At 37.3% G+C, this 23,604-nt stretch overlaps 2 protein-coding genes and 1 long non-coding RNA gene across 3 annotated transcripts in view; 2 read left to right on the top strand and 1 right to left on the bottom strand.

Moving 5' to 3' along the window:
- Positions 1–737: 737 nt before the first annotated feature.
- On the bottom strand, positions 738–6,352 carry PRR15L (proline rich 15 like). Its single transcript, XM_039333045.1, has 2 exons — positions 6,102–6,352; positions 738–2,496 (listed from the first exon to the last, which is right to left on the bottom strand). Exon 2 carries the CDS (start codon positions 2,468–2,470, stop codon positions 2,147–2,149), a length of 324 nt encoding a protein of 107 aa, XP_039188979.1. The 5' UTR covers positions 2,471–2,496; positions 6,102–6,352; the 3' UTR covers positions 738–2,146.
- A 138-nt stretch (positions 6,353–6,490) lies between these two features.
- LOC120303478 lies at positions 6,491–7,094 on the top strand. The gene is made up of 2 exons (XR_005555469.1): positions 6,491–6,825; positions 6,927–7,094. It is a non-coding gene; the product is annotated as an uncharacterized LOC120303478 (long non-coding RNA).
- A 3,545-nt stretch (positions 7,095–10,639) lies between these two features.
- CDK5RAP3 (CDK5 regulatory subunit associated protein 3) overlaps positions 10,640–23,604 on the top strand; it is a 32,813-nt gene continuing 19,848 nt past the window's right edge. The window contains exons 1-10 of the mRNA XM_039333044.1: positions 10,640–10,793; positions 12,285–12,330; positions 12,452–12,583; positions 12,763–12,863; positions 15,770–15,818; positions 18,612–18,790; positions 19,311–19,447; positions 20,088–20,235; positions 21,614–21,739; positions 22,362–22,428. Of these exons, the coding sequence (XP_039188978.1) occupies positions 10,788–10,793; positions 12,285–12,330; positions 12,452–12,583; positions 12,763–12,863; positions 15,770–15,818; positions 18,612–18,790; positions 19,311–19,447; positions 20,088–20,235; positions 21,614–21,739; positions 22,362–22,428 (991 nt within the window). The 5' untranslated portion in view covers positions 10,640–10,787. The remainder of the gene's footprint in view (positions 10,794–12,284; positions 12,331–12,451; positions 12,584–12,762; positions 12,864–15,769; positions 15,819–18,611; positions 18,791–19,310; positions 19,448–20,087; positions 20,236–21,613; positions 21,740–22,361; positions 22,429–23,604) is intronic.

Genomic DNA, 23,604 nt, shown 5'->3' on the forward strand with positions numbered 1-23,604 from the left:
CAACCATTATGAACAGGCTTCATTATGTAGTGTGTCATAAGTTGAAGTCTATGCTCAAAATTACTAGAGAAAAAAAATCTCTTTTCCTTTTTTGGTGAACTGATAAAGTTATGCTGTCCACACCCATCAAGTTCAAGAGCCACACAATGGAAACCAAGAGGTTCCAATTCATTATCCCAATTATAGATGATTTTCTCTAATCTTCACCTGATAGATCATTTATCTGATCTTCACCTGAATGCATCCAACAAAAGGGAGGCACGTCTTCTCTGAGTAATGTCAAACACTGTCAAACAGCACTTACGATTCAGAAGTTATTTTCCCCCTCATACATATTCAATCAGAATCTCTGTTTCTGTAATTTAAATCCATTATTCAGTGCTCTGTTTTATGTAATATCCTGTCAAGTATTTGAAAAACATGATGATAGCTCTTGTTGGTTTCTTCTCGAAGATAACCATCCCTCTTCATTTAATCCAATGTTTTTCAAACTTGGCAACTTCATGATATATAGACTTCAACCCTCAGAATTCACAAATTCAGCTCCATTCTGGGAGCTGAAGTCCACACGTCCAATGGTTTGAAAATCACTGATTATATCTGATTATATCTCTCTTCCCAGCCATCTCATTGCTATACTTTAAAGTGTTAAAGATTGCTTGAATCAGAACCGAAAACTGGTCACGGTATTCAAGGTAGAGTGGGCATATCAAATGCAGAACAAAGTGCAAGTAGAATTTTTATTTAAAAATTGTATTTCTGTATATGCTACTTAAAATTATACTTGCCTTTTGGTTTTGTTTTTTTCCCCACAGGCATATCACATTGTTGACCCAAATCCCACATTCAATTTACAATTTATTAGTTCTGCAATTTATCCATAACATTTTTGCTTCCTTGGAAAATAATTTTGCAATCATCTCTATTAAATATTATTGATCTATTTATCTCATTTTTTTATATAAACTACCAAATTTTATTTCTGTTTTGAAAGATATCCTATCCAGTTTTATATCATCAGCAAATTCAGGAAAGCATTCTCTTCGCCTCTTTATCCAAGGAATAAAAAATGTTTGCGAGTACAAGACCTAGGATATTTTCCCCACCCACATGATACCTTATTCCAATTTGATAAGGAACCACTCTGAGAATAATTTTTGAGTCAGGTATGTAATCACCTTCCCGCTCACATTCAAGTAGCTTGCTAAGCAGAATATAATGGGCTGTTTTTTAAAGTGCTTTTCTGCAATTAAGTTAAACTACATCTCCAGCATTCCCTCAATCTAAGGATTCTATCCAGACAAAACCTTTGCTAAGGATTCATGTGGCAAGATATTTTTTTTATAGGTCATGTTGACTGCTGGTAATTATCAAATTGTTTTTAAATTTCTTAAAAATAAAGATTTGTATGAACTGCCATAAGAATCTTTCCATGTGCTGACATCAGATTGACCAGCTTTATTGATATGTAAGAGGCCACCAAAGATTACCTAGAAGAAGCAACTAAATCTGTAAAAAAAATTCCCATTGTAGTATTTTCTATTGTGACTTAGAACAAGACTATATAAAGGTGAATCGGGGTGAGTGAATGTTTGGATAATTTTCAGTGATGGTCAGTTTCAACTGCTGTTGCAAGAAAGCTGACAGCAGGGAGGAGGGTAGGAAGAGGAAAGCAGGTGCCAGTACCAAGGAGGCCTATCAGAGAAGCTGCCCAAGTGTGCCAGGAGCTGGGCAGACCTGAGAGGCAAAAACAAACATTTTCTGTTTACTTTGATTAGGTTAACAAGGTAGCTAAGGAGGGGTAATTGATCTGAATTTAGCAATATTGTGTATGTTCCCTGTTCTGTGCTCTACATCTCAATTTTCCTTTCTCATTTATAAGTTCCTCATAAGCTTGTGTTTAATGCAAATATTACCACTCTATTTCTTAAATTAAAAAAGAGGACAACAAAATAAAACATAGGTAAAGTTCATCCTTTTTAGAAACTTCACATGAAAATCAGGACCCTATCCTAGAGTTTCAGATGGCTCCCTCGTTAACTTCATTAGCAAATGTAATGAACCTGATGTGTCATCATCAGCTTCTCTTCAGCAGAGAAATGTCATCAAAAAAGGGCTTATGAAAAGCATCTCCTTCACTTGGCTCTTATTTTTCATCCCGTTCCCCATCAGAAAAGAAATTGGTGTTTTCTGGCAAAGTAGCCCTGATTTTCTTCTTTTCTTTGAAGCGTCCAGAATTGGAAACTTTGACATGTTTCCCTTTGGTGCTTTTGTCCACAATTTTCTCTAGCCGGGCATTGAATTCCTGCTCATTGTGGCTTCCGCTGCTCCCATCTGCTGGTATGCCCTCTTGTAGATTCTCATCATTGGACACTCCGTAAATATCTGGACTTTCATACAATACCTTTGGAGTTGATTTTTTCTTTCGGAGGAAGGTTAACTTCCACCAGCTATAATTATTTTCTGCCATGGAGCCAACAGGAAGGATCAGTCACCCTTAGGAAAGGGGGAAAAAAGTACAGATCTGTTATGATCTTGTGATTTGGCTGGTTCCCCCCCCCCCAAAAAAAGGTCAATAAGACCATACTTAGAAATATGAGCTTCATATTCCTCATATACATATAATAAACATCTCACCCCAAATTCCTATTTCCCTTCCAAAAATAAATTATGCAAGTTACAGTAGATGGACAACATAAGAAACTATGAACTTTCTTGATGTGTGCCTATGCTTTAGTGCCTTAGAGAAGAAAATGTGTAATGCAGATGATGAGGACAAAATCAAATTCCATGTACATGGGAAAAATGTCAGAAGTTTTTGATGTTTAAGATGCAGATGTTGAAGCTTCAGTTTGAAGGGAGAGACTGTAACTGAGGATAGTTTCTTTACCCGGGCCACCTGCAGAGAATGGCAACTCCTGGGAAAGTTTAAAAGTCAGCTTTAAAGACAACTTTATGAAGTCCACAACCACCATAGTGCTTACATATATTCCTTGCAGTGAGTACCTAAAATGATGAGATGCTGCCTAAAAGATTACTTGGTTAGCATGTTCCCATTCCCCCCCCCCAAAAAAATGTTAGGGAAACTAAATACTGTATTTAAATTTTCCCTTCAAAACATGGAGCACCTTATCTTTTTTTCCTTTGTTTTCAGTTGCTTCACATCCTAATTTTGTTTATTCCCCATTAATGGTGACAGAGACACAGTATACATACTGTTAAAATATCTGTGTTAAGGCAGGAAAATATTTGATGAAGCTCATCTTATTTGTATACTTCTTAGCTCTGCCTAAATTCATCCATCTGTTCATAAACTTATTGTTATCATTCTGAAAAATTCAAATGCACTATGTAAATGCTGCTTTGTAGGTAGAGCAAAGCTCATTGTGATGCTTAGGAACTTGTGAATGTGCTTCTCAGATTCCTGTTCTTGGATCCATACATTTTGCAAAGCCACATTTATTTTTGATCAATCTACAGTGTTCCCAAGAACCAAGTTGATTGAATTCATGCATTATGCTAAGCTAAATAGCTCAAGCCAATTGTAATGGGAAAAAGGAATAACCTTGAGGAATAGGAGGAAGAGCCACAATCAAAACAACAGGTTAGATAAAAGAAGTCTGAGTCTAGGCCAGAATTGAGAAACCATCTCCAACTTCCTAGTTCTCACAATAATAGGGGGGGGGGAGAGATTCAGACATGCAATATTCTGTTTCTATAACCTAATAAAAATGTATGACTTTAGTTTCCTAATCTGGTGTACCTTGAAGTGCTAATACCTGTGTATCTTATGAATCCTCTTAAATGATCTATATGGGCCAGCCTTGGATAAGAGGAAAAGATAATAGAAGAATAGACTATAGTTATATCTTCTTGCTGAACAGAAAAAATTGTCCATTAAGAAGTACAAGAATTTTTATTCTTTCTATCTAAATGACTGATTAGCATTTGGATGGGAGACCACCAAGATACTTTAAGACTAGACTGTGGAATATTGAAAAATCCTTTAAAAAGGAATAAGAAAGAAAACTGCATGGGATGCTTATTAGGTCAGCAGGAGAACTCAGCTTGAAGAGTCCATGCCTTTAAATTATTATTATGCATTGATTATTATTTTTCAGCTTCTGCTCATCTCAGGTGTAACTTCTTGTTTCAGATCAAGGGCAAGGGCAGGAACTATATATAAGTGAATTTGTTTATTCTACATTAAAACATCATTTGTTTCCCGTGTATGATCTAAGGATTCTGTAGCTTGAGATAACATGATAATAGTTTACAAATAGACAACACCTCCTTGAAAGACAGACTGAACTCAATCTTGTTTGTAGGCCTGTCTATTCCCTGTGAGCTACGCAAAAAGGATGAAAGGCAGTCTTTCTCCCATCCCATGTATGTCCTATATTGGAGCCCATTCACTATATCCGTAGATTTCTGTGGGAGCTGTTAAAATCCAACCTTATTCTCCATCTCAGAGGTGGAACCAGAAAGAAATATTAGAAACATAGATGAATGGTAACCTCTAGTCTTAACACCTTAACTATTATACCACACAGTACTTGGGTTCTCCAACCAAGTATCCTCCAGATGCATTGGATTATTTTTAAGCTTGGACACTAAGTTACAGATTCAAATAAATAAATTCAAATAAATCTTCAACTTCTCCAAAACCATGTTTAAACTTCATTTTAAGACATTTAATGTTTCTCTGAAGCACATCATCCACTCTTATTTTCTTTCTCTCTCTCTCTCTCTCTCTCTCTCTCTTTCTTTTAGACTCATGTTCTCTTTGTCCATCAACCTAGTAATACCTCCCAATATATTAGACTTCAATGCTAGCTCAGAATTATGGGAGTTATTCCAACATAGATGGTAGCAGGTTGGGGAAAGGAAGGAAGGTGGGATCCATAACCATCTTTTATTGGGAATCATAAATGACTAGATAAATTATCTACCATGTCCTCACACCAAATATTAACTACTTCCATAGAGTGGAGAAGGCTCTCTTCCTAAACTCTGCCAGTCAGAGTTCTTTGATTAGGAGAGGGGCTGTAACATACCTTCCTTGCCTGACTGAGTGGAATGAAGCTGGGTTTGTAGGCAGCCTCGCTCTATGCCATGTAGGACTTTATAGGTCATAAACAACATCTTTAATTGAACCCGGAAGCAAACTGGAACCCAATACAATTCATGGAGCAGAGGTGTTAGATGTGCCCTTCTTTGGGCACCCAATATAGCATTTTGCATTTGATTTCATCTATCCTTGAGAGGAATCTAACAGATTGGGAGCAAGGCAATTTAAGAGAAACTGAAGTATTCTGCACAGATGTATCTTTTCATTTTTTCCTTCCTTTTCTCTATATAAAAGAGAGCAGAAAGGATTCATTTGTCAGAAAAAAATGTTTTACTGGAATGGCATGGTAATATTCAACTCTAATCCAATGTTTTACATGGATAACAGAAAGAGGAGGATTTTTAATTTTCACAAATTAATGGACACCTTTAAAATAGCTAGTGAAGTAAATAAATGTATCAAGACATACTTAGAACAGAATTGAGCAAACTAATGTCCTTCACGTTTTGGGCTACAGTTCTTACAATCCCTTGTAATTTGCCATTTTGGTTGGAGGTGAATGAGAACTGAAATTCAAAACTTTATCAATTTGTCTGACCTCTGAGCTAAAGAATCAGACCCTATCTCTCTGTTAAGTGTAATTTTAGCAGTAACTCAGGTTTGCAAAAGTGAAATATGCAAAACAGCTACTCAGTGGGTCATCTGAGATGTTTTTCTCCCCCTATCTTATTTGAAAGCCAAATAAACTTGTTCCTTCTTCATTTTATGCTTACAACAATCTGTAAAAGACTATAGCAAGAAATTGTATTTCGGTCTGAGATCATCCAGAGATTAGGAGTAATCATGGATGAAAACATGTATTTGTCCCATCTAGATTCAAAACTCTGCCCACTGAAGTTCTACTCGTTTTATCTTTACATCTGCTGGTAGTGATCAATTAAACATTTGTGAAGGCTACAAAACACAGTGTTCCCAGGTGTGGAGTGAGTTTCCTTCCCCTCTTCCCTTAAAAGTGCCATTAACAACATACCTGCTTCGTCTGATGTCTGATTTGTCCGTCACTGAACAGTATCTTCAATTCTTATGGGCAAAGGCCAATATGGAGAAGACGTGAGGTAGAATGAGACACTGAGCTGGATGTTGAGTTACTTTTGTGCAAAACTGACAGAGTTGGCTTTGGCAACCAGTGAAAATGTGATTCTCACATCTCAGGTGTGTGGAAGTGCCACATACCTATTTGTGCTTCACTTCTCTCTCCCTCCCTCTGTATGTCAAGGTTAACCAGGGACTGAGCCACTCCTGCCTAAAGTAAACAGGAGCAAACAGTGGCTGAGCAGGGACAGATCTGAATATTCATGATGAGGGAAATCTAAGCTGAGACCTCTTAGAGCAATTCCATTTGACTTTACCTGCGGAGAAGGGAAGGTGGTATTTAAGGGGGGGGGGTTAAATTCCAGAATTTGAGCTCTGTTGGATGTTGGAAATGTATCCCATGAAGCTTTAGAGACTTATTTACTGAGTCAAAGTTTTAAAAAGGTAAACACTTTACTTCCTCAGGTGGATTATGTTGATAACCATGGACAATAAATGCATTACTGAATGCACATGCAGAGAGAGGTTTAGACTTTATAATCCAAACTGAATTAAAAAGACAAAATTTAAAACACCAAAGATTGTAAAGAATTGTACCCTGATAAGTGACTGGTCCTGCAGGGTACAAATTCTCACATGGGACACTATTATTCTGCAGGAAGGTAAGACCCATTTTCATTCATAATACAGTGTCAACTTATTGAAGATAATTTCCCATCAAGGTCAATTTTTGGTAAAATGGCTGGTTTATTTTTTTCTGCAGGAATCAAATGTGGGAATCAACCACTGAAAAACATGGTAACTATGAAGAATTGAAAATTCACAAAAATTCTTCTATGAATTTTAATTTTCAGTCACATATACTGTACATATAATTTTATATTACAGCAATCAAATAATAAATGACACATGTGAACAAGTGTTTTATAAATGCTTTGTGACTTCTAGTTCCATTTAACATGTTTATTTTTGGATACTTCTTTTATCCTTCCAATCACCCAGCAATATAGTTAGGCAAGAATGAAAAATAATATGTTAGGTATTTATAGTTGCAGCATAGCATGTAAACCTCATGTTGGTCATATTTTATTACAATAAACAAAATGTTTGAGGACAAAATTTGGAGATGAATCACATAGTTCTATTCATGAATTGGTAAACTGGAGTAAGAAATATCTTTGGAAACGCCTTGAATATTCCGGGTAATATAAAAGTCTTAGTGAAGTTTAAGTTTTTATAATAAAGGCTTCAAGGTAGATGTGAAGGGTGCAATGGCATAACCATAACCTCTAATTTTGAATTAATTCATTTTTAAATAAATGAATATATTAAACTGATTTGACCACATGAAAAATTTCTTCCCAAAATAATTTTTCCACCTGCAGATTTTAAGAAAAGGAAAAAAAATTCCCTCCAGAGACATATCTGGATTGCCAAGTGCTCTGCTTCAGACCATGCTGGGGCTTAGGCCTCTGTAACGCTGGGCAAGGTTAACTGTTTTTTTTATAATAATAATAATAATAATAATAATAATAATGAAATAGACTTGTTTACTACTGCCATGTTTGCAAAGCTTTCAACAATTGTGACTATTTGTTATTTATACAGTGTCTCAAAGATACTTGGTTCTTTGTGGAACAGTATAAATAAACAAATAAAAAAATATAGATTTTGAGATTCCAAAGTGTTTCCAGTCTAAACCGGACAACAGAAAAAAAACCCCAATCCTTTCTTGACTAAAATTCCCATGACAGATAAACCCAGTAAAGAGGTCCTGTTAAATAAGGACCAATTTATTCATCTATGTAATCTTCATAATCCAATTCTGTGGAATATAAAATGTAATTTTCTAGATGTCAGAGTAGTATGGGGACTGCTGAATGTATACCCACTGGGAAACTAGGAGCCACTAATTCTCAGCTTAATCCACTTAACAAAGAACTCCTTGTTAAAAATAAAACAAAATAACTCTTAGAATGACATTTAATTTGATATGAACAGGTGGAACTTCCTGGTCCCTATTCTTACTAGTGCCAAACAATATTCTAATGTCTATTATTTTTATCCTTCATTGAATCCAAAGGGTTAATATCTCTAGCTCTTACTAGTTTGGTTCTTTTACATCTATTCTTTTCTTTGGAGGATTAGTCAGACTAGACTTTGGCTCTGGCACTCATCAGACCGGTTTAACCTTTCTTTTCTTTTTCTTTCTGTGTTGGAGTGAGGGGGAATAATTTGTTCCTTTTCCTGTTCAGTTGCCAACACTTCCAGTAATCCAGGTTAGAGACCATTCAATTGTTTTCTCAGGGAAACCACTATCCCAAAACAGCAGATCTTTCCAAGAGATGAACACTGTACAGTATTTAGAGTGGAAAAGAATCTGTAAGAGGAATTGTTCAGAACTGAATCTATTTGCAATAATTCAAATTTATATCAGTGTACCATTTTTGGATTGAGTCTTAGTGAAATTCCAAACCTACTTGATTACCCATTCCAAGTCATACTAAAATTATGGCCCTTATAATTTCTAAAACTAGACACAGGGCAAAGGTAATGTGAGAAAAGTTGGGCCTCCTTCACTTATCTATACCCCACATATTAATTTATTTATTTCCCGCTTGCATTTTATTTAAGCATTCTTAAATTTGTGTGCCATTTGAATCTATCTTCCAGAAAAATTTAACTTCATTTATGTTCCATTCAAAATAATGGGGCTTAAGTTAAATATAATATCATCAAAATTCCTTGAGCCATGGACAGTAAGTATGTTTAATGGGCTAAATTCAAACCTTTTAGAGAAGGCCCTTTTAAATAAAATGGAAGTTACACTGAAAGTAGTTACTCTACTTTCCAGACATGTCTAAGTCCAAACTCAACACAATCTGGATTATATAAACAATAAGTGGCAAAATGATTTTTGTTACTGTAAATTTGCTTTCCACAATATGATGCCCTAGAGATGTGTTAAGATTAGAGCTTTTAAGAGGCAAAGATTCTATAATCCAATATATCTACAAAAGAGCAAGACTGGAGAAAACTGACACATAAGACATATACGGGAAATCTATCTTCCCATCACCTGCCTGGAAGTTATAACCAGAAGTGAGATTAGGAGTCTATCTAAAATATCAAAACTTAATTAATTCTCATTCAGACTCTGAAATATAAATTTATAATAAAACCTTATATGTGGTCTAATAAGCCATTTATGAAAGGTTTATGCAAACATATGAACTGAATGCCAAGCTCTGTAATTTCACTTTTTTATCAAAGGCAGTTTCATTTTAAAATAGTGTTACTAAAACAAAAGCTGAAAATATTCATAATTCAGTTTGGAAATATGCTCTACACCAGTGGTGGCGAACCTATGGCACAGGTGCCAGAGGCAGCACTCAGAGCCCTCTCCGTGGGGACGCAGGCTATCACCCCAGTGCTAGGCATTCAGTTGGGTTTTATAAAACTTTTTCACTTTAGGCCTCCGCCGTGTGCCAAAAAAAAAAAAAAAGTTCAGTCAATTTCAACTTCTCATGGGAAAAGATCTAGCAAAGTTGGGATTGATTGAACTTTTTAGTCCCACCCAGTCTGCGGTTATCACTGCAACCACACCCACCCAATGGGCCACACCCACCCAACACCTGACCATTCATAAGTGGGTTTTGAATTGCAGTTTGGGCACTTGGTCTCTAAAAGGTTTGCCATCACTGCTCTACACTGTGATGCCAAATATTCTATCATGTACATAAATTAGTATTCCTGGACAATTTGGGGAATAGATATTTTTCTGTTGTTTGCTATTACCATTATTATTACCAGGTTATGCAACTCTTAACTTCTGGTTGGAGGAAATGGCTAATTTTGAAAAACAAAATATTATAAATTATTTTCCAATGTGACCTTACATTCCTGTAATCCATTAAATTACCTGAAGGCAATCTCGTTGTGTAATCATTTTTCAGCATTTAAGTTGTAAATAGCTGATGTAATGGGCAGCCTTAACTTGGATTACTATACATACAATATGAAGGAATCAGACTACCGTTTTATCTCGAGCTGTCGAATTTCTGAATACTATTCTCTGACAAGCTTTCTAGAAAATAAAAATATAATTATTCAGCCCTAGAGAATTGGCGGATTGACTTAAACCTTTCGTCTGCAGATAATCCTTTTACCACTGGTCATGTCCTTAACTGAAACGGTTTAGCATTTCCGCTTCATCTATATTAGGGTTCAAATGTACACGTGCACAGTTCGCTCATACAAAAGTAGCCTCGTCAAAGAATCTGCAAATTTTGAGCACCACCTGCCGACCAATATCATTTCCTAACTCCTTCCTTCTGCCCTCACTCATCTCCCTTCTCCCCCTCCCCAACCCCTGCTTCTGCTATAAGTGAGGTTTTTTTACGGTGTGAATTTCTGCTGGCCAATCACAGAAATGATGCGTGGCCTTGTACAACTCCTTCACTTCACTTCCCTCAGAAGGCGGGCTCTGCATATTGGAACTTCCGTTCATTATTGGTTACGTCGGAAGAACTTTGTCCTGCGTCTGCGTCGATTGGTTGTTGAGGCGGAAGAATAGCATCGCGAAGGGAAGCGAGTTCTTTTGGTGGCGGACGCAATAGAAATCATGCAGGTGGGAAAGATCATATAACGTTAAGGGGGAGTTGGTGAGAAACACCACTTGGGTTATGGGGGGAGGTTAATCACCTCGCCTGAGATTGCTTCGAAATCACTGTTTCTAGGTTTCAGAATAACAGAGTTGGAAAGGACCTTGGAGATCTAGTCCAACTCTGCTCAAGCAGGAGACCCTATTTTGCACCTACATTAAACTCCTTTTGTTTAATTCTAAAATGAATGCCACCTAGTTTTCTCCGTTAACTCTAGCTTCGTGGTCACCCTAGGTGCAGTTAGCAAGAGTAAATATAACACTTTTGGAAACACTCTTAAATATTTCAGAAGTTCTAAAGAAGGCTCTCGTTCAAATGAAGTCTTACCTCTGATTTCATTCAGGGTTCTATCTTTAGATAGAGTGGAGCCCTCCGCTTCAAGGCTCCAAAGCCTTTCCTGTTTCTGTTCCAAGCCACTTTACTTTTTAAAATTGCTATTTTATTGTCTGTGAGAGAGGCATCTTGCTTTTATTTATTTAAAATATTTAAAATTAATATTTTAAATAAATTAAAATTGTACCCTGGGAGCTGCAGATTCTTAAAGGTTTTATTCACGTTTGTATCATGCAGGGTTTGCCAACCAAAGCATCTTTAAAATGCGAACTTCAGCTCTCAGAATTGCTGGCTGGGGAATTCTTACTAGGAAATTCTGAGAGTTGAAATCCACACAACTTAAAATTGCTGAGGTTGAGAAATACTGGTGTAAGCATATGGGTTATTAACATGGTCAAGCAGAAATCTAAGGCATTTGGAGGAAAGACAGATAATCTAATGGGCGTAAGCTACAACTTTCTTTAGCACATATGAATTTCTAGATATTAAAAATCTATACCTACATCTATTTAACTATAGATGTTTCTGTCATATAAACTTTGAAGGTTTAATTTAAGATATTGAGTTTGACAAAATAAGCCCAGAACTGAAGAGTTAGGCATGATTTTACTAAATTCACTTTTATTATTGTATCCTATAGCAATGATTTAACTCCATCAAAGTGTTGTTTAAAATATTTCAGATTTTCTATGCATAATGTGAAATCTTTCATCATCAATAGAGTTCACATGTCATGTTAAACTATATGAGTTTGTTTTGGTTTAGCACAAAGAGGTGAACCGTGATATGTTTTGTAACTCATGGGTGTAGGTTTGTGTGATGTGTAAGTCCAACTAATTGAAGTCAACATTGCTAAGAACCTGGTATAGTGTGGTATGTGAAACCAATAATTGTATTGTAATTGGAGCAAGAATTAAGCGCATAATGGTAATTTTAGTTCAATATATTTTAGTACCGTATTTCAATAAATGTTTTATTTGCTAGTATTATTGCACATGTTATTTCCTTTAGGTCTTCAGTGAGTTCATATGTTGGGAGTTTAACATATTATTGACATAGTAATTTCATTGAGTTAAATCTCTTTGAGACTCTTGTTAAATCACCCTTTGTTTCTGTTTCAACAGGACTATCAGAAGTTGCCAATTGATATACAGACCAGCAAGTTGCTCGGTAGGTCTCTTTTTGTGTTCTTTACGTGCCCTGTTGAAACAAGTGGCGGCTTTAAAAGTACTACATAGCTGTGTGATCTTTCTGACCTTTCTTTTGATGTGTATTTTTATTCTTTTTGAAGATTGGCTGGTGGATAGGCGACACTGCAGCCTGAAATGGCAGGCTCAGGTCCGCATCATCCGTGAAAAAATTGCTTTGGCTATCCAGGACATGCCAGAAAATGAAGAGATCAAATGTCTTCTTTCTGGTTCCTGTGAGTATTTATGGAAGTTCTTAAATGAATGTATAATTAACCTTATATTTAGAATATATGATTAACCTTAAATAATAAGCTTGGGATTTTTGCTGTTTATTTTTTAAAGAAAAATAAGAGATTCACAGAATAAAATATATTTAATCAAAATCTCACAGTTCTTCTGTCTCTGATTCCAGATATTCACTATTTTCATTGCCTCAGAATTGTGGAGGTCCTCAAAAGGACAGAAGTCTCTTCTAAAAACATATTTGGTCATTATTCTTCACAGCGAATGAAGGTGAGTGAACCAGAGGAGGAGAACAACATATTTTGCATTCCACACTGCTTAATGAACTCACATTTTCCAAGGGTTGGCTGTTCCCTTTTTTATTACTTATGCAAACCTATACCCATGGATTACAAAATATTAAGGTTTGATTAATTAAGTTTCACTTTTTATGCTAAACTAAAACAATCTCATATAGTTTAACATGACATATGAACTCTATTGATGGTTAAAGTTCCTTCAATAAGTGAGCAATTTACTAATCCTTGGATTTTCAACAGTTGACTCAAGAATGCCAAGTTTCCATGTTGTTACCCACTTCCAACAAAAGTAAATTGAATAGGAGATGAAAGGCATAGTAATCCAATAAATCTAGATAGAAACACAATGTGGAAGACTGTCCAAGAAGTAGTGCACTAAAACTTAACATGTTCTGAAAACTCCTGTCTTTCAAAACACAAAGTGGAGAACTTTTGCATCTGAAATATTATTTATACAGGATTTATAAAGAACTATGCAAGCAAACTTATATAGTTCATTTATCTACTTCGATAAAAATAATAAGAAACACAATATAATTAGAAAAAAAAAACCCACCACGCTGAGGCACAAATAAAACTTGCATTCATTAACCACAGTAGCTTGGTCCTCCCAATCTTGGACCCAGTATTGGGAAAAAGCCAGGTTTTCTTTGGTTTCCTAAAGGCCAAGAGATTGGAACCATCTATATCTCTGCAGGAGGTTTTTTTCATGAGGCATGTGTGATGTCAAAGAAGACATGCTTTCCAGGCTTTACCAGGTAACACACTGAGTGGTCTTGGAGCATGCCAATCCTGACAGATCTGGTGTGACAGGTAGAAAACTAGCCTGGCCTCATTATGTAAGGTTTTAGAGGTGATGATCAATACCTTGAATTGCATTTGAAGCTTAAAGGGAGCCATTGCAGCTCATGCAACAGTGGTGTTACATGGTTGTACTGTAATGTGCCCACTAATGCCTATATCAGGAGTCCCCAACCCCTGGGCTGCGGCCCATCACCAGACTGTGGCCTATGCTGAACAGGGCTATACAAGAGGTGTACTGGTGCACACGTGTGTGAGCATGCAGTTCCACTCCTGCAAGCAACATCCCAAAGGCTTCTCTCTTGCATGAGTGGAGCTGCATGGGTGTGCATGCCAGCCTTCCACTTGTGCAGCCCAGTTCCCCTCTTCTGCCCCGGGCTGCCAAGCTGGCTGCTCTCAGTGCTCCAAAAGCAGAGCAGTGAGACCAGAGGCTGAGTGCGACGAGCATTCCCTGCTCAGCTTTGCTGACCCATCTAAGCTACCTGCGCAGGACACCCAATCCGCTTTTGGAGCATCAGGCAGCCTTGGTAAATCTGAAGAAGCATGAGACAGTGCTCCCAAAGGCTTCTCTTCTCCGTGCCAACAGCTTTTGCAAATGGATGAAAGGCTTTGGGGGAGTGATCTCATGCTACTTCATGGCCTTCTGTCCCTTTGCAAAAGCTTTTGGTGCAGAGAAGTGTGAAGGAGCCCGAAACAGTGCCTCAAAGCCTTCTCTCTTGCGTAAGTGGAGCTGCACATATGTGCATGCTCGCACAGTCTGGTTCCTCTGCCCAGCTGGACCAAGGAGCCCCAGGGTTGGGGACTGCTGGCCTATGTCACTGCATTCTGGACCATATGCAGCTTCCAAATGATCTTCAATGGCAGTCCCATGTACAGATAGTCCTTGACTTAATGATTCTGAAGTTACAAAAGCCCTGGAAAAAGTGACTTATGACCATTTTTCATACTTAGGACCATTGCAGCATTTCCATGGTCATGTAATGTTATATTATACTGTTACATTATATCTTAATGATGGTTGCAGTATTTCTGGGCTCATGTGATTCACTTTTGCAACCTTCTGTCAAGCAAGTCAGTGGGAAGCAGATTCATCTAACAACTGTGTTATTAACTTAACAGCAGTGATTCACTTAACTGTAGCAAGAAAGGTTGTAAAATGGGGCAAAATTCATTTAACAACTGCCTTGTTTAATAGTGGAAATTGTGGGCTCAATTGTGGTTGTAAGTCAAAGATTACTTAAACAGCAAGTTGGGTTAGATGAATCCAAAGGTGTCTGAAGCATGAGTAACTAAACAGTACCTCCCAACCAAGAAGGGACAACTGGGACTCAGGGTGTATTTGTGTAAAGGCCTCTAACCTCAACTGCCATTTCCTCATTTGACCAGGAACTCTGAGTTCAAGAGAACCCCAGAAGAGTATAACTCCTTGCCAAACATAACAATGGCATACCATTAGATATGGGAAGTGGAGGGGAGGGCTAAAACCCACAGCATTTACATAGTTTTTTATGAAAATGTACTCCGTATAATGTGTAAACTATGGGTTAAAGTTAAGTACTGTATATGAATCAGATCATTGCTCAACAAACCATTGTTAGATTAAATCATAAATTAAAGCTGTCAAATTATATTGATTATATTATATAGCAGATTGGTGTAATGTTCTCTCATAGATAACAGACAAGCTTAAAATACTTGAATGAACTTTAGAGAAGAGTAAGTAAACTAGTTTATATGAGTTAGTCTACTTAGATGGAGCAGTGAGCTATTATTGCTTGGTGTAATAGTGCTTTAGGAAATCCTTAAAGGGCTAGCTCAACCTCTTATAATTTTGATGGATTTTCATTCGTTCAATAAATTAACTTTTTCTTCCTGGTTTATTTTCTATTTAATCAATCATCTTCTGGATTTTTTTTTTTTAAATAAGGACAAAGTGCAAGAGATGCTGTAGTATCTATACTTTCTTATATCTGAGAGATGGTATTCTGGCCCTTAGAATGATTGGAAAATGGGTTGCAGACTGTATATCACAGCAGTATTCTCCTCCTTTCATTGTTTTTTCTGCTCCTCTTACAGGATTGGCAAGAAATTGTAACACTATATGAAAAGGATAACACTTACTTGGGTAAGATAGCCTCCATGTGTTGCATAGAAATTTACCAATTCTCGTAATGAGACTAAGACCACTCCTTTTTTTAGCCAGTAATTAAGGCTGTATAAATTCACTGCTTGCCTACCAGCAATTTCTTCCTCTCAGAAACACCTTTGAACGTTTGAAAAAGCTAGATTGCCCCAACTTAAGAAAAGCTTTCCACATTCATATTGTCCTTTCTTAATCTAGAGCAGTGGTTCTCAACCTTTCTAATGCCGTGACCCCATAATACAGTTCCCCATGTTGTGGTGACTCCCAAATGGGTGTGGCCACCAATAAGAGGGAGTAGGACAGCTAGGGAAAAGGGAAAAAAATGGCGGACAGCGTGGTTTGGCGACCCCCGTGAAATGGTCGTTCGACCCCAAATGGGGTCCCGACCTACAGGTTGAGAACCACTGATCTAGAGTGTATTCTCTCCCTCAGTACTGTACCAGTTTCCTTAATGTCTGCAGTCCCCAAGCACAAAGGTGTTTGAGGCTTTAAAAAGATGCAAGGGTTTTAGAGCAGTCCTTCCCAAACTTCAGCTCTCTAAATTATCACCTACATCCATCCTGGATAGGGAATCTACATATCTGGTAGGAGCCCAGACTAGAGAAGACTATTCTACAGTCAGCGGCAAGAACCCTTCAACCCTAACTGAAAGTTACCACGGATCGTAGACCATGCTTGAGCTTTAGTTTTTTCTTGTCTGTCATTTTATATCAGCCTTTAAAACTCTTGCACTAAATTTTCTAGGCTCAATATTTGTTTGCATCTTTTGTTACTGACCAATCCCAAGTGGCTTTCTTGGGCTCCTAGCCAGAGTAGGAATATACCTTCACTAGAGATAACTAGATGTCTATAATATTGCAAATCTGCACATTTCCAGAATATTTTCATTAGCTTCAAGCCTTTGATACTTGTTACTAAAGTTCTGCATCAGAATAGGAAAATTCTGTGGCATTCTTTGTGTTACTGAATACGTATTTAAATTCCTTGAACAACTTGCCTCCAGAAGTTGTGAATGCTCCAATACTAGAAGTTTTTAAGAAGAGATTGGACAACCTTAGGTATTTCCTATGCAGTACTAACTATCGTATTAGAATAGTATTAAGTACAATTTTAACTAATAATAACTATAGTATTAGAATAGCATTAACTATTCTGTTGTGTAGCTGAATCATTGTCCCATGGATTCTTTTGATTTCTGAGAAAACTTTCCCCAGTATGGTGCTCCCTAGATATGTTGGATCATCTGGAACGTGATGTCAGCCATATTGAACAAGAGCTATGAGTACTGCTGACGGCAATTCAAAAGGCTGGAGATTTTCTAAGTAGCACCATATGTTTTAATTAATATGGAAAGTTTTATAAATAATAAGCCCTATATGATAAGTTGCAGTTGACAGTTCAGTCAGGTTATGGAGGTGGAACATAAAATATATACATGATTCTCATTTCCCTTTGTCAGTCCTTTGTTTTCCCTTCTCACTGATTGGCTCTACATGTTCCCCTTCAGCATCCGAAATTACCTATTTAGGATAAGGAGATCAACTTTCACAGTCACCAATGCCAATCTCTGTTCTTCTTTATTAATTTCATTGCATTACATGTCCTAATAGGGGCACAATGGTCAAGAAGTGCAAATTATTATTACAAGAGTGAAGAGGGTAATTCCAATGTTAAATTCACCAGCAAGGGTTAATTTAGAATTTCTTGACACCAAATCCAGAAGCTAAGCTTCGTAGCTTAGCTGCCCCCTCCCCAAATTCTCATTAACAAGTTTGTTTCTTCAAAGGAGAAAAAAAATAGGCAGACTTAAATTAATCCACCTCAATTCTTTCTCTAGAATGCTTGTCATGGAAGTTAAAGCAGCATCTGTTTTATTTTTACTAAATGGGTAGTTCCGTATTCAGTTGTTTATATTAACCAACTGTCATGAATAGGAGGTTCAAATTACCAGTACTGAAAAGTATGACTCCCTTGAAGATTAGTCTTTGCTTGGCAGGGGATGATTATGTTGTAAAACTGAATTTCTTGTGTACCATATGGACAGAGCTTTTCTTCCTGTTTTTTCTCCCAGTCCAGTTACGCTTCCCTTGCTTCACCTCCATTCCCACAATCTCTTTTCTTTTCTCTTTTCTCAATGTAACTATTCATTCCTTTTATTGCTCCTTTATACTAGAAGGAGAGTGCTTGTGCATAGCCATGTGAGTAGATTATGAGAGTAGGTTGGTATATACAGATGGAGATCAATTAATTCTATAAAGGGAGTGTATTATTTATAGGCAATTAATTTTAATTGGTAGTTATTAATTCATGTGTGGAGGAGGGTATTTCTATGTTGGTCCAGCTTTGCTCTTTTTGGGGGGCTGCTGGAATGTTCACACATGCATATATAGATATCTATATACAAATACACACTTTCCCCTTTATTAGTAATCTCTAATATTAGTTGCATTTAGCATTGGCAATCTAGTTTTGACAAATTAAAGAAGTTGGGCATTCCCTGTGCTTTTTTCTGTTTTATCATTTTTTCCTACACTCTTCATCAGAATGGTCTCCCTTTCTGATAAATCAATATATCTACACTCCACCTGCTGTGGCCTTCAGCTAAAAAACAAGGTGCTTTTTATATTTCCTGGCCAATGAAAAGTTGCCTGTTCCTGTTCTATATTGCTTTGATGGATGTGTGTAGTTTGTCTACCATAATGTCATGAGGTGTTTGCTCATATGCAGAAGCAGTGTGAAACACATTTCTTCACTCATTTTTATTTTCTCCTGCAGTGGAACTGGCCAGCCTTCTGGTACGAAATGTCAACTATGAGATCCCCTCCCTCAAGAAACAGATCAACAAATGTCAGCAACTGCAACAAGAATACAGCCGGAAGGAGGAGGAGTGTCAGCTGGCAGCTGCTGAGATGAGGGAGCGCTTCTGCAGCTCCTGCAAGCAGTACGGAATTTCGGTATAAAGGGCTGCTTTCCCCCAAGCACAGACTTTTAGTCTGTCTTGAACCTTTGGGCAGAAAGTGGAGGCTGCTTGAGATCTTGAAAGTTTATCCTCAGTTCACCTAATTTGTTGATTTGCAGTAGAGAAAAAATGGCTCTTGATGGATTTTTAGATTTGATTGCATCCTCTTTTTGTGATGTGTCTGGGTGTGTTGAGGGTGGGGCAGATTATATTTTTTAAAAAATAAGTAAATTACATTTAGAATATAGGACTGATTGGAACTCTGGACTCCCTGCAGACACAAGTGCCACAGTCACCTTTCTTCAGGTCCCTTCCTACCAAAGAAGTGGAGTTAAGGCAAAAAGTTTATGGATCACATTTATTTCTCACGAATAATTAATAATGCTCAGCGGGATTAATTATCACAGCTTCAAAATTAAACTCCTAAACCCATGAGACCTTGGCAAATCTTTTTTTTTTTTTTTTTTTTTTTTTGAGCATTGTCTATTTGTTCTTATGTGTCCCATTTCTACCAGGGGAATGATATACGCCAAGAGCTTCTGGCTTTAGTGAAAGACTTGCCATCACAACTGGAAGAGATTGGAGCTGGTGCCAAGGGTCTTTTGGAAGCCATCAATCTATACCAGGCCTGTGTACAATTTGTTTGCGATGGGTAGGTGCTTGTAAGCTGAAAATGGTCTAGAATAACTTAGGGGGAGATATACAATCTTCCTCATTATTTAAAATCTGCTGATGTAACTGGAAAGGAACAATAGCTCTATGCTAAAACACGAGGTGCCAAAAGTACTGCTTTTTAGGGTCTCCCATATTAAAAAAAAAAAAATCTGAAGAAGATTGCAAAAGATCTCAGGCTTGAAGAGGCTGGCAAGGAAAAAACTGCATGGATTTAGGTAACCCAGTGGTCCAATTCAGATAGATCAGGTTGTATGATGTGATATCGATGGTTGAAGAGAAAGGCTGTACTTCAGAAGAAGAATATATGCATCTTCAAGCTGAGCTAGAAAAGCTTTTGTCAGAAACCCTGAGAAATGTTGATATGGTTGATGTATTACTAACTAGACGGATAAATGTGGATTAGTTAGAGATGTTTTTTTCCTTTAAAATGTTGGAGCTGCTCCATTTATTTGAGCCTGGGATGAAGTTTGCAAGCACCCCACAACCCACACATAGCAGCTCTTTTTACAGTTACTTTCAGTTTGTAAAGTAAGAGGTATTTCCAAAAGAGTGCAGATCATCTTTGTTTCTACAAACTGTAACGAAGTACAAATTGAGGCTTCTTTTGTGCATTCTAGTTCTACAGAACAAGTAGTCCCATTACTGAGACATGTGCAGGCTCAAGGCAACACCACCATGTATGAATGGAGGCGAGGAGTCAAGCCAACATTGGTGGAACGGCCAAAGACAGAGGAAGAGAAGGAAATGGCCGAGGAGGAGGCGGCGGTATGTCTAAACGGGGCCAAAGGGACATGATAAAATGTACTGAATCTATCTGAAAAAAGGACTTTTTTTTTTCTCTCCTCCAAATATTACATTTTTAATATAAAAGCTTTACTTAAATTCTTTGAGAATATGGTAATGGAACTGTACAATTCTTTTCTGTCCATTTTGAGGTTCTGTCTTAAATTCAGAATTTTCTTCCTTTTCACTAAATACAGTGTATGATTTGATGGGGTGTGCCTGCAATACAAAATGTGTTTTGTTCCATGGACAAAATAAATTTACTAGGGCTCAGAAGTTTGGCCAGAGCATTCTGAGGGGGGAATTGCAGTCTGGTCAAACTAAAACCTGAAACATCTTTGTTTTTTGGGGCATTTGTGATAATAAATCCAGAGGTGAGTAGAAGAAGGCTTGAACATCTTGCCCTTCAGCCCTCCTTTACATGACCCCTGTTTCTGCACTCACCATGCTGCTGTTAGACGTTGCATAAGCCATTGGCTACCCCAACCCTCATCTTCCAGTTCTCCCTCTGTCTCTTTAGCTGCCATCTCTATTGACCTGCCCTTTTGCCTGGTCTTCCCATCCTTCAGTGACGACATGTTTCAGCTCTGTGCTTACATGAAATGTGAGCGGAAACTTTTGCATGTTTTTATTGATTTATATACATCTGCTAATGAGAAAAAGAAGCAGAACGCAGGACTTCAGGCAAGCTATGCTTACATATGCTATGGCCAACCATACAACTCCAGGCACTATTAAATATTAAAATATATTTGCACGAAAAAGGTATTTATACTAACTGTTACATAATTTAAAATGTCATAAAACTGATGCAGCATTAGAGAGATTAAAATATATTAAAATATGCAAACAATATAAATCAGTAGTTATGACTAACAGAGGATTACTATCTGATATCATCCGAGGTATCAGATGCAGAAATGAATAAAAATATGTGCCAGAATTGTAATAAAAATGGTACAGGGTTTAATCTGTAAAAGAAGAATCCTTACTGTAACAGAAATGCAGCATCTGTAGAAATAATTATCCAAAATAGTCTCACGTTGTCCTCATATATCTGAAATTTGTCTCATTTTATTGGCCAGATGGGTACCCAAAAAAATCCTCATTCTAAGTGGCCAGCGCAGAAAGTCCCAAGCTTTCAAATGTTAGGGAATTTATTTTGTACCTTCATGTTTATAAACAAGGGTAAGAAGCGTGAAATTCATGACCATGTAAGTGTGTTTAGGAGTGAAAAAGAAGACACTTAAGAATTTAAAGCATAGGTGTTGATCTGAAAGGGGGGAAAAACACCTTGAAATCATGAGATATCTCCAGAATTATTTAGTGATAGAGCCTGTGCTTTGTTTTCTCATTGCAGGTTGACTGGGGTGATTTTGGAACAGAAGAAACAGTATCTGTCTCTGAAGCAACAGATTATGGTATCTCAGTTGAAGGAGCAAGTGAGGAGATAGATTGGGGAATTTCTTTGGAACCAGAAGCTCAAGTGGGTGGTCTTTCATATCTGCCTGCTTGTATATTAAGTCTGTATTCGTGCGAGTTTCAAAAGTACTGTGTCAAAACATGTTAACTGTCCATTATATGTGGATGCTGTTGGTGCATAGCCACACAATATTGAGAGGAAATGTATTCAAATACAGCACTAGACTGGGATTTATTTTAACCATGTTTACAAAACCAAGCTGCAAATGTCTTTTGGGACAGTCAAAGGATTGTGATTATCAAGTTATTTATCGGTGAAAATACAAAACAAGCCAGAATGTGATATACATAAGCCAGGCTTAACATTGGATCAAGATTTGTAAACTGCTAAAGGACAATAAATTTAAATTGCAGTCATGGAAGCCTTAATTTTTTTTGTTGAACTGAATTCACATTTTTTGTTTAGTTAGTTAAATGATTTGTGATAGAGATCTTGATGCTACATATGAACCAGCCCATATTTCATGCAGACGTAATATTCATCCATACAGTAATGGGTTAGAAATACAAACTAACATTTTGGATCTGGTAGCCTTGTGTATTGTTGCCACACATCACCATCACCTGCTTGTGCCATCTTTGCAGAACCTGGTCCACTGAAATAGCCTATGCCTTCCTTCCCATAGGGGAGCAGCTCTTCAGGCATTGACTGGGGAGATATGAAAGATGATATGGCTCAAATTCTAAGTGAAGGTAAGTGTCTGTTTTGCCACTGCTAGGAGCAGAGTGATATGCATTTATATGAGCTAAAGTAAAACTCATCAGGGAATAAGTTGAAAAAGTCTTCCCCCTCCAAAACTGGCCTAAACGAGGAAACTACTTCAACACCAGGGCCATTTGAAGGTGAGAACAGACAAACATGGGAGGGATTAAGAACCACTGTCTTGAGCAATTTATTCTTTCTTGGGATACTTCAGCTTTCATAGAAAAACTGTTCCTGCAAATATATCATGAAGTTTTATCCCAGATCTAATTTAAGGACCTGATGTGAAAGAGAGGTGGAGAAGTTAGACACAAGAGGGCAGTATTGGATATGTGATTCTTGTTCCTGTTGTGGGATTCTTATCCAAAGATCAGGCTTTAGTTCTTACTCATCCCTTTTTGGATTTCTTCTATTTGTTTTCAAGTTGTGCCAGTTGTTCCTTGCTTTATCCATTGGTGATACACGGATGTAGGATTCTTGCTGGTGGTTTTGAAATTGCAGGTGCTAGCTAGCATCTTGACTCATCAAAAGTGGGTTTTCTCTTGCCAGTATATGAACTAGAAACATCTAATTGAGTTATTTGGAGGTTGCTTGTTTCAGTGCTGGATTTATTACATGAAGCCATCATTCATAGTACGAGGCTATGATATAGTTCCACTTGTCTTTCACTATGGTGGTTGGGGATGGTAGATTCAAACACATCTAGAGGCCATCAGGTGGAGATAGCTGATTGGTTAAGAACAGGGTAGGTTCCCAGTCATACAACAGCCTGAGAATAAATCTGAATTCAAGTGAATTCAAAATATCATTTGGCACCAAGCTCAAATAGGGGTCAAAGTTCCTAATACTAGCTACTTTGCAATCACAGAAGACTTGCCAAAAATACAAATCTTTATATTGAGATACTGGTTTTCTCAAAAAAAAAATGTGGGAGATAGGCCTGAATCTACTATTTGAAGCGGAGTTAATTTGGTATCTGTGTTTTCTCACAATCTTAGTATGGACATCTTTTCTAGGTCAGAATTTTGCAGATGGACTGCTGACATAAGCAATGTTGGAAGGAGGGAAAAAAGCTTTGTAGGTTGGAAATGACCACAGATAACTTACTGGTATCATTTAGGGGACTGAAGGCTAAAAATATGAAGAACGATTGCAGGAATTGAATA

This window comes from Crotalus tigris, unplaced genomic scaffold (genome assembly GCF_016545835.1).
Source record: "Crotalus tigris isolate CLP2741 ecotype Arizona unplaced genomic scaffold, ASM1654583v1 scf7180000024472.5447098, whole genome shotgun sequence".
Lineage (NCBI taxonomy): Eukaryota > Metazoa > Chordata > Lepidosauria > Squamata > Viperidae > Crotalus > Crotalus tigris.

Coding starts and splice junctions, on each gene's coding strand:
- PRR15L (XM_039333045.1), bottom strand. CDS start 2,470: ATGGCAGAAAATAATTATAGCTGGTGGAAGTTAACCTTCCTCCGAAAG.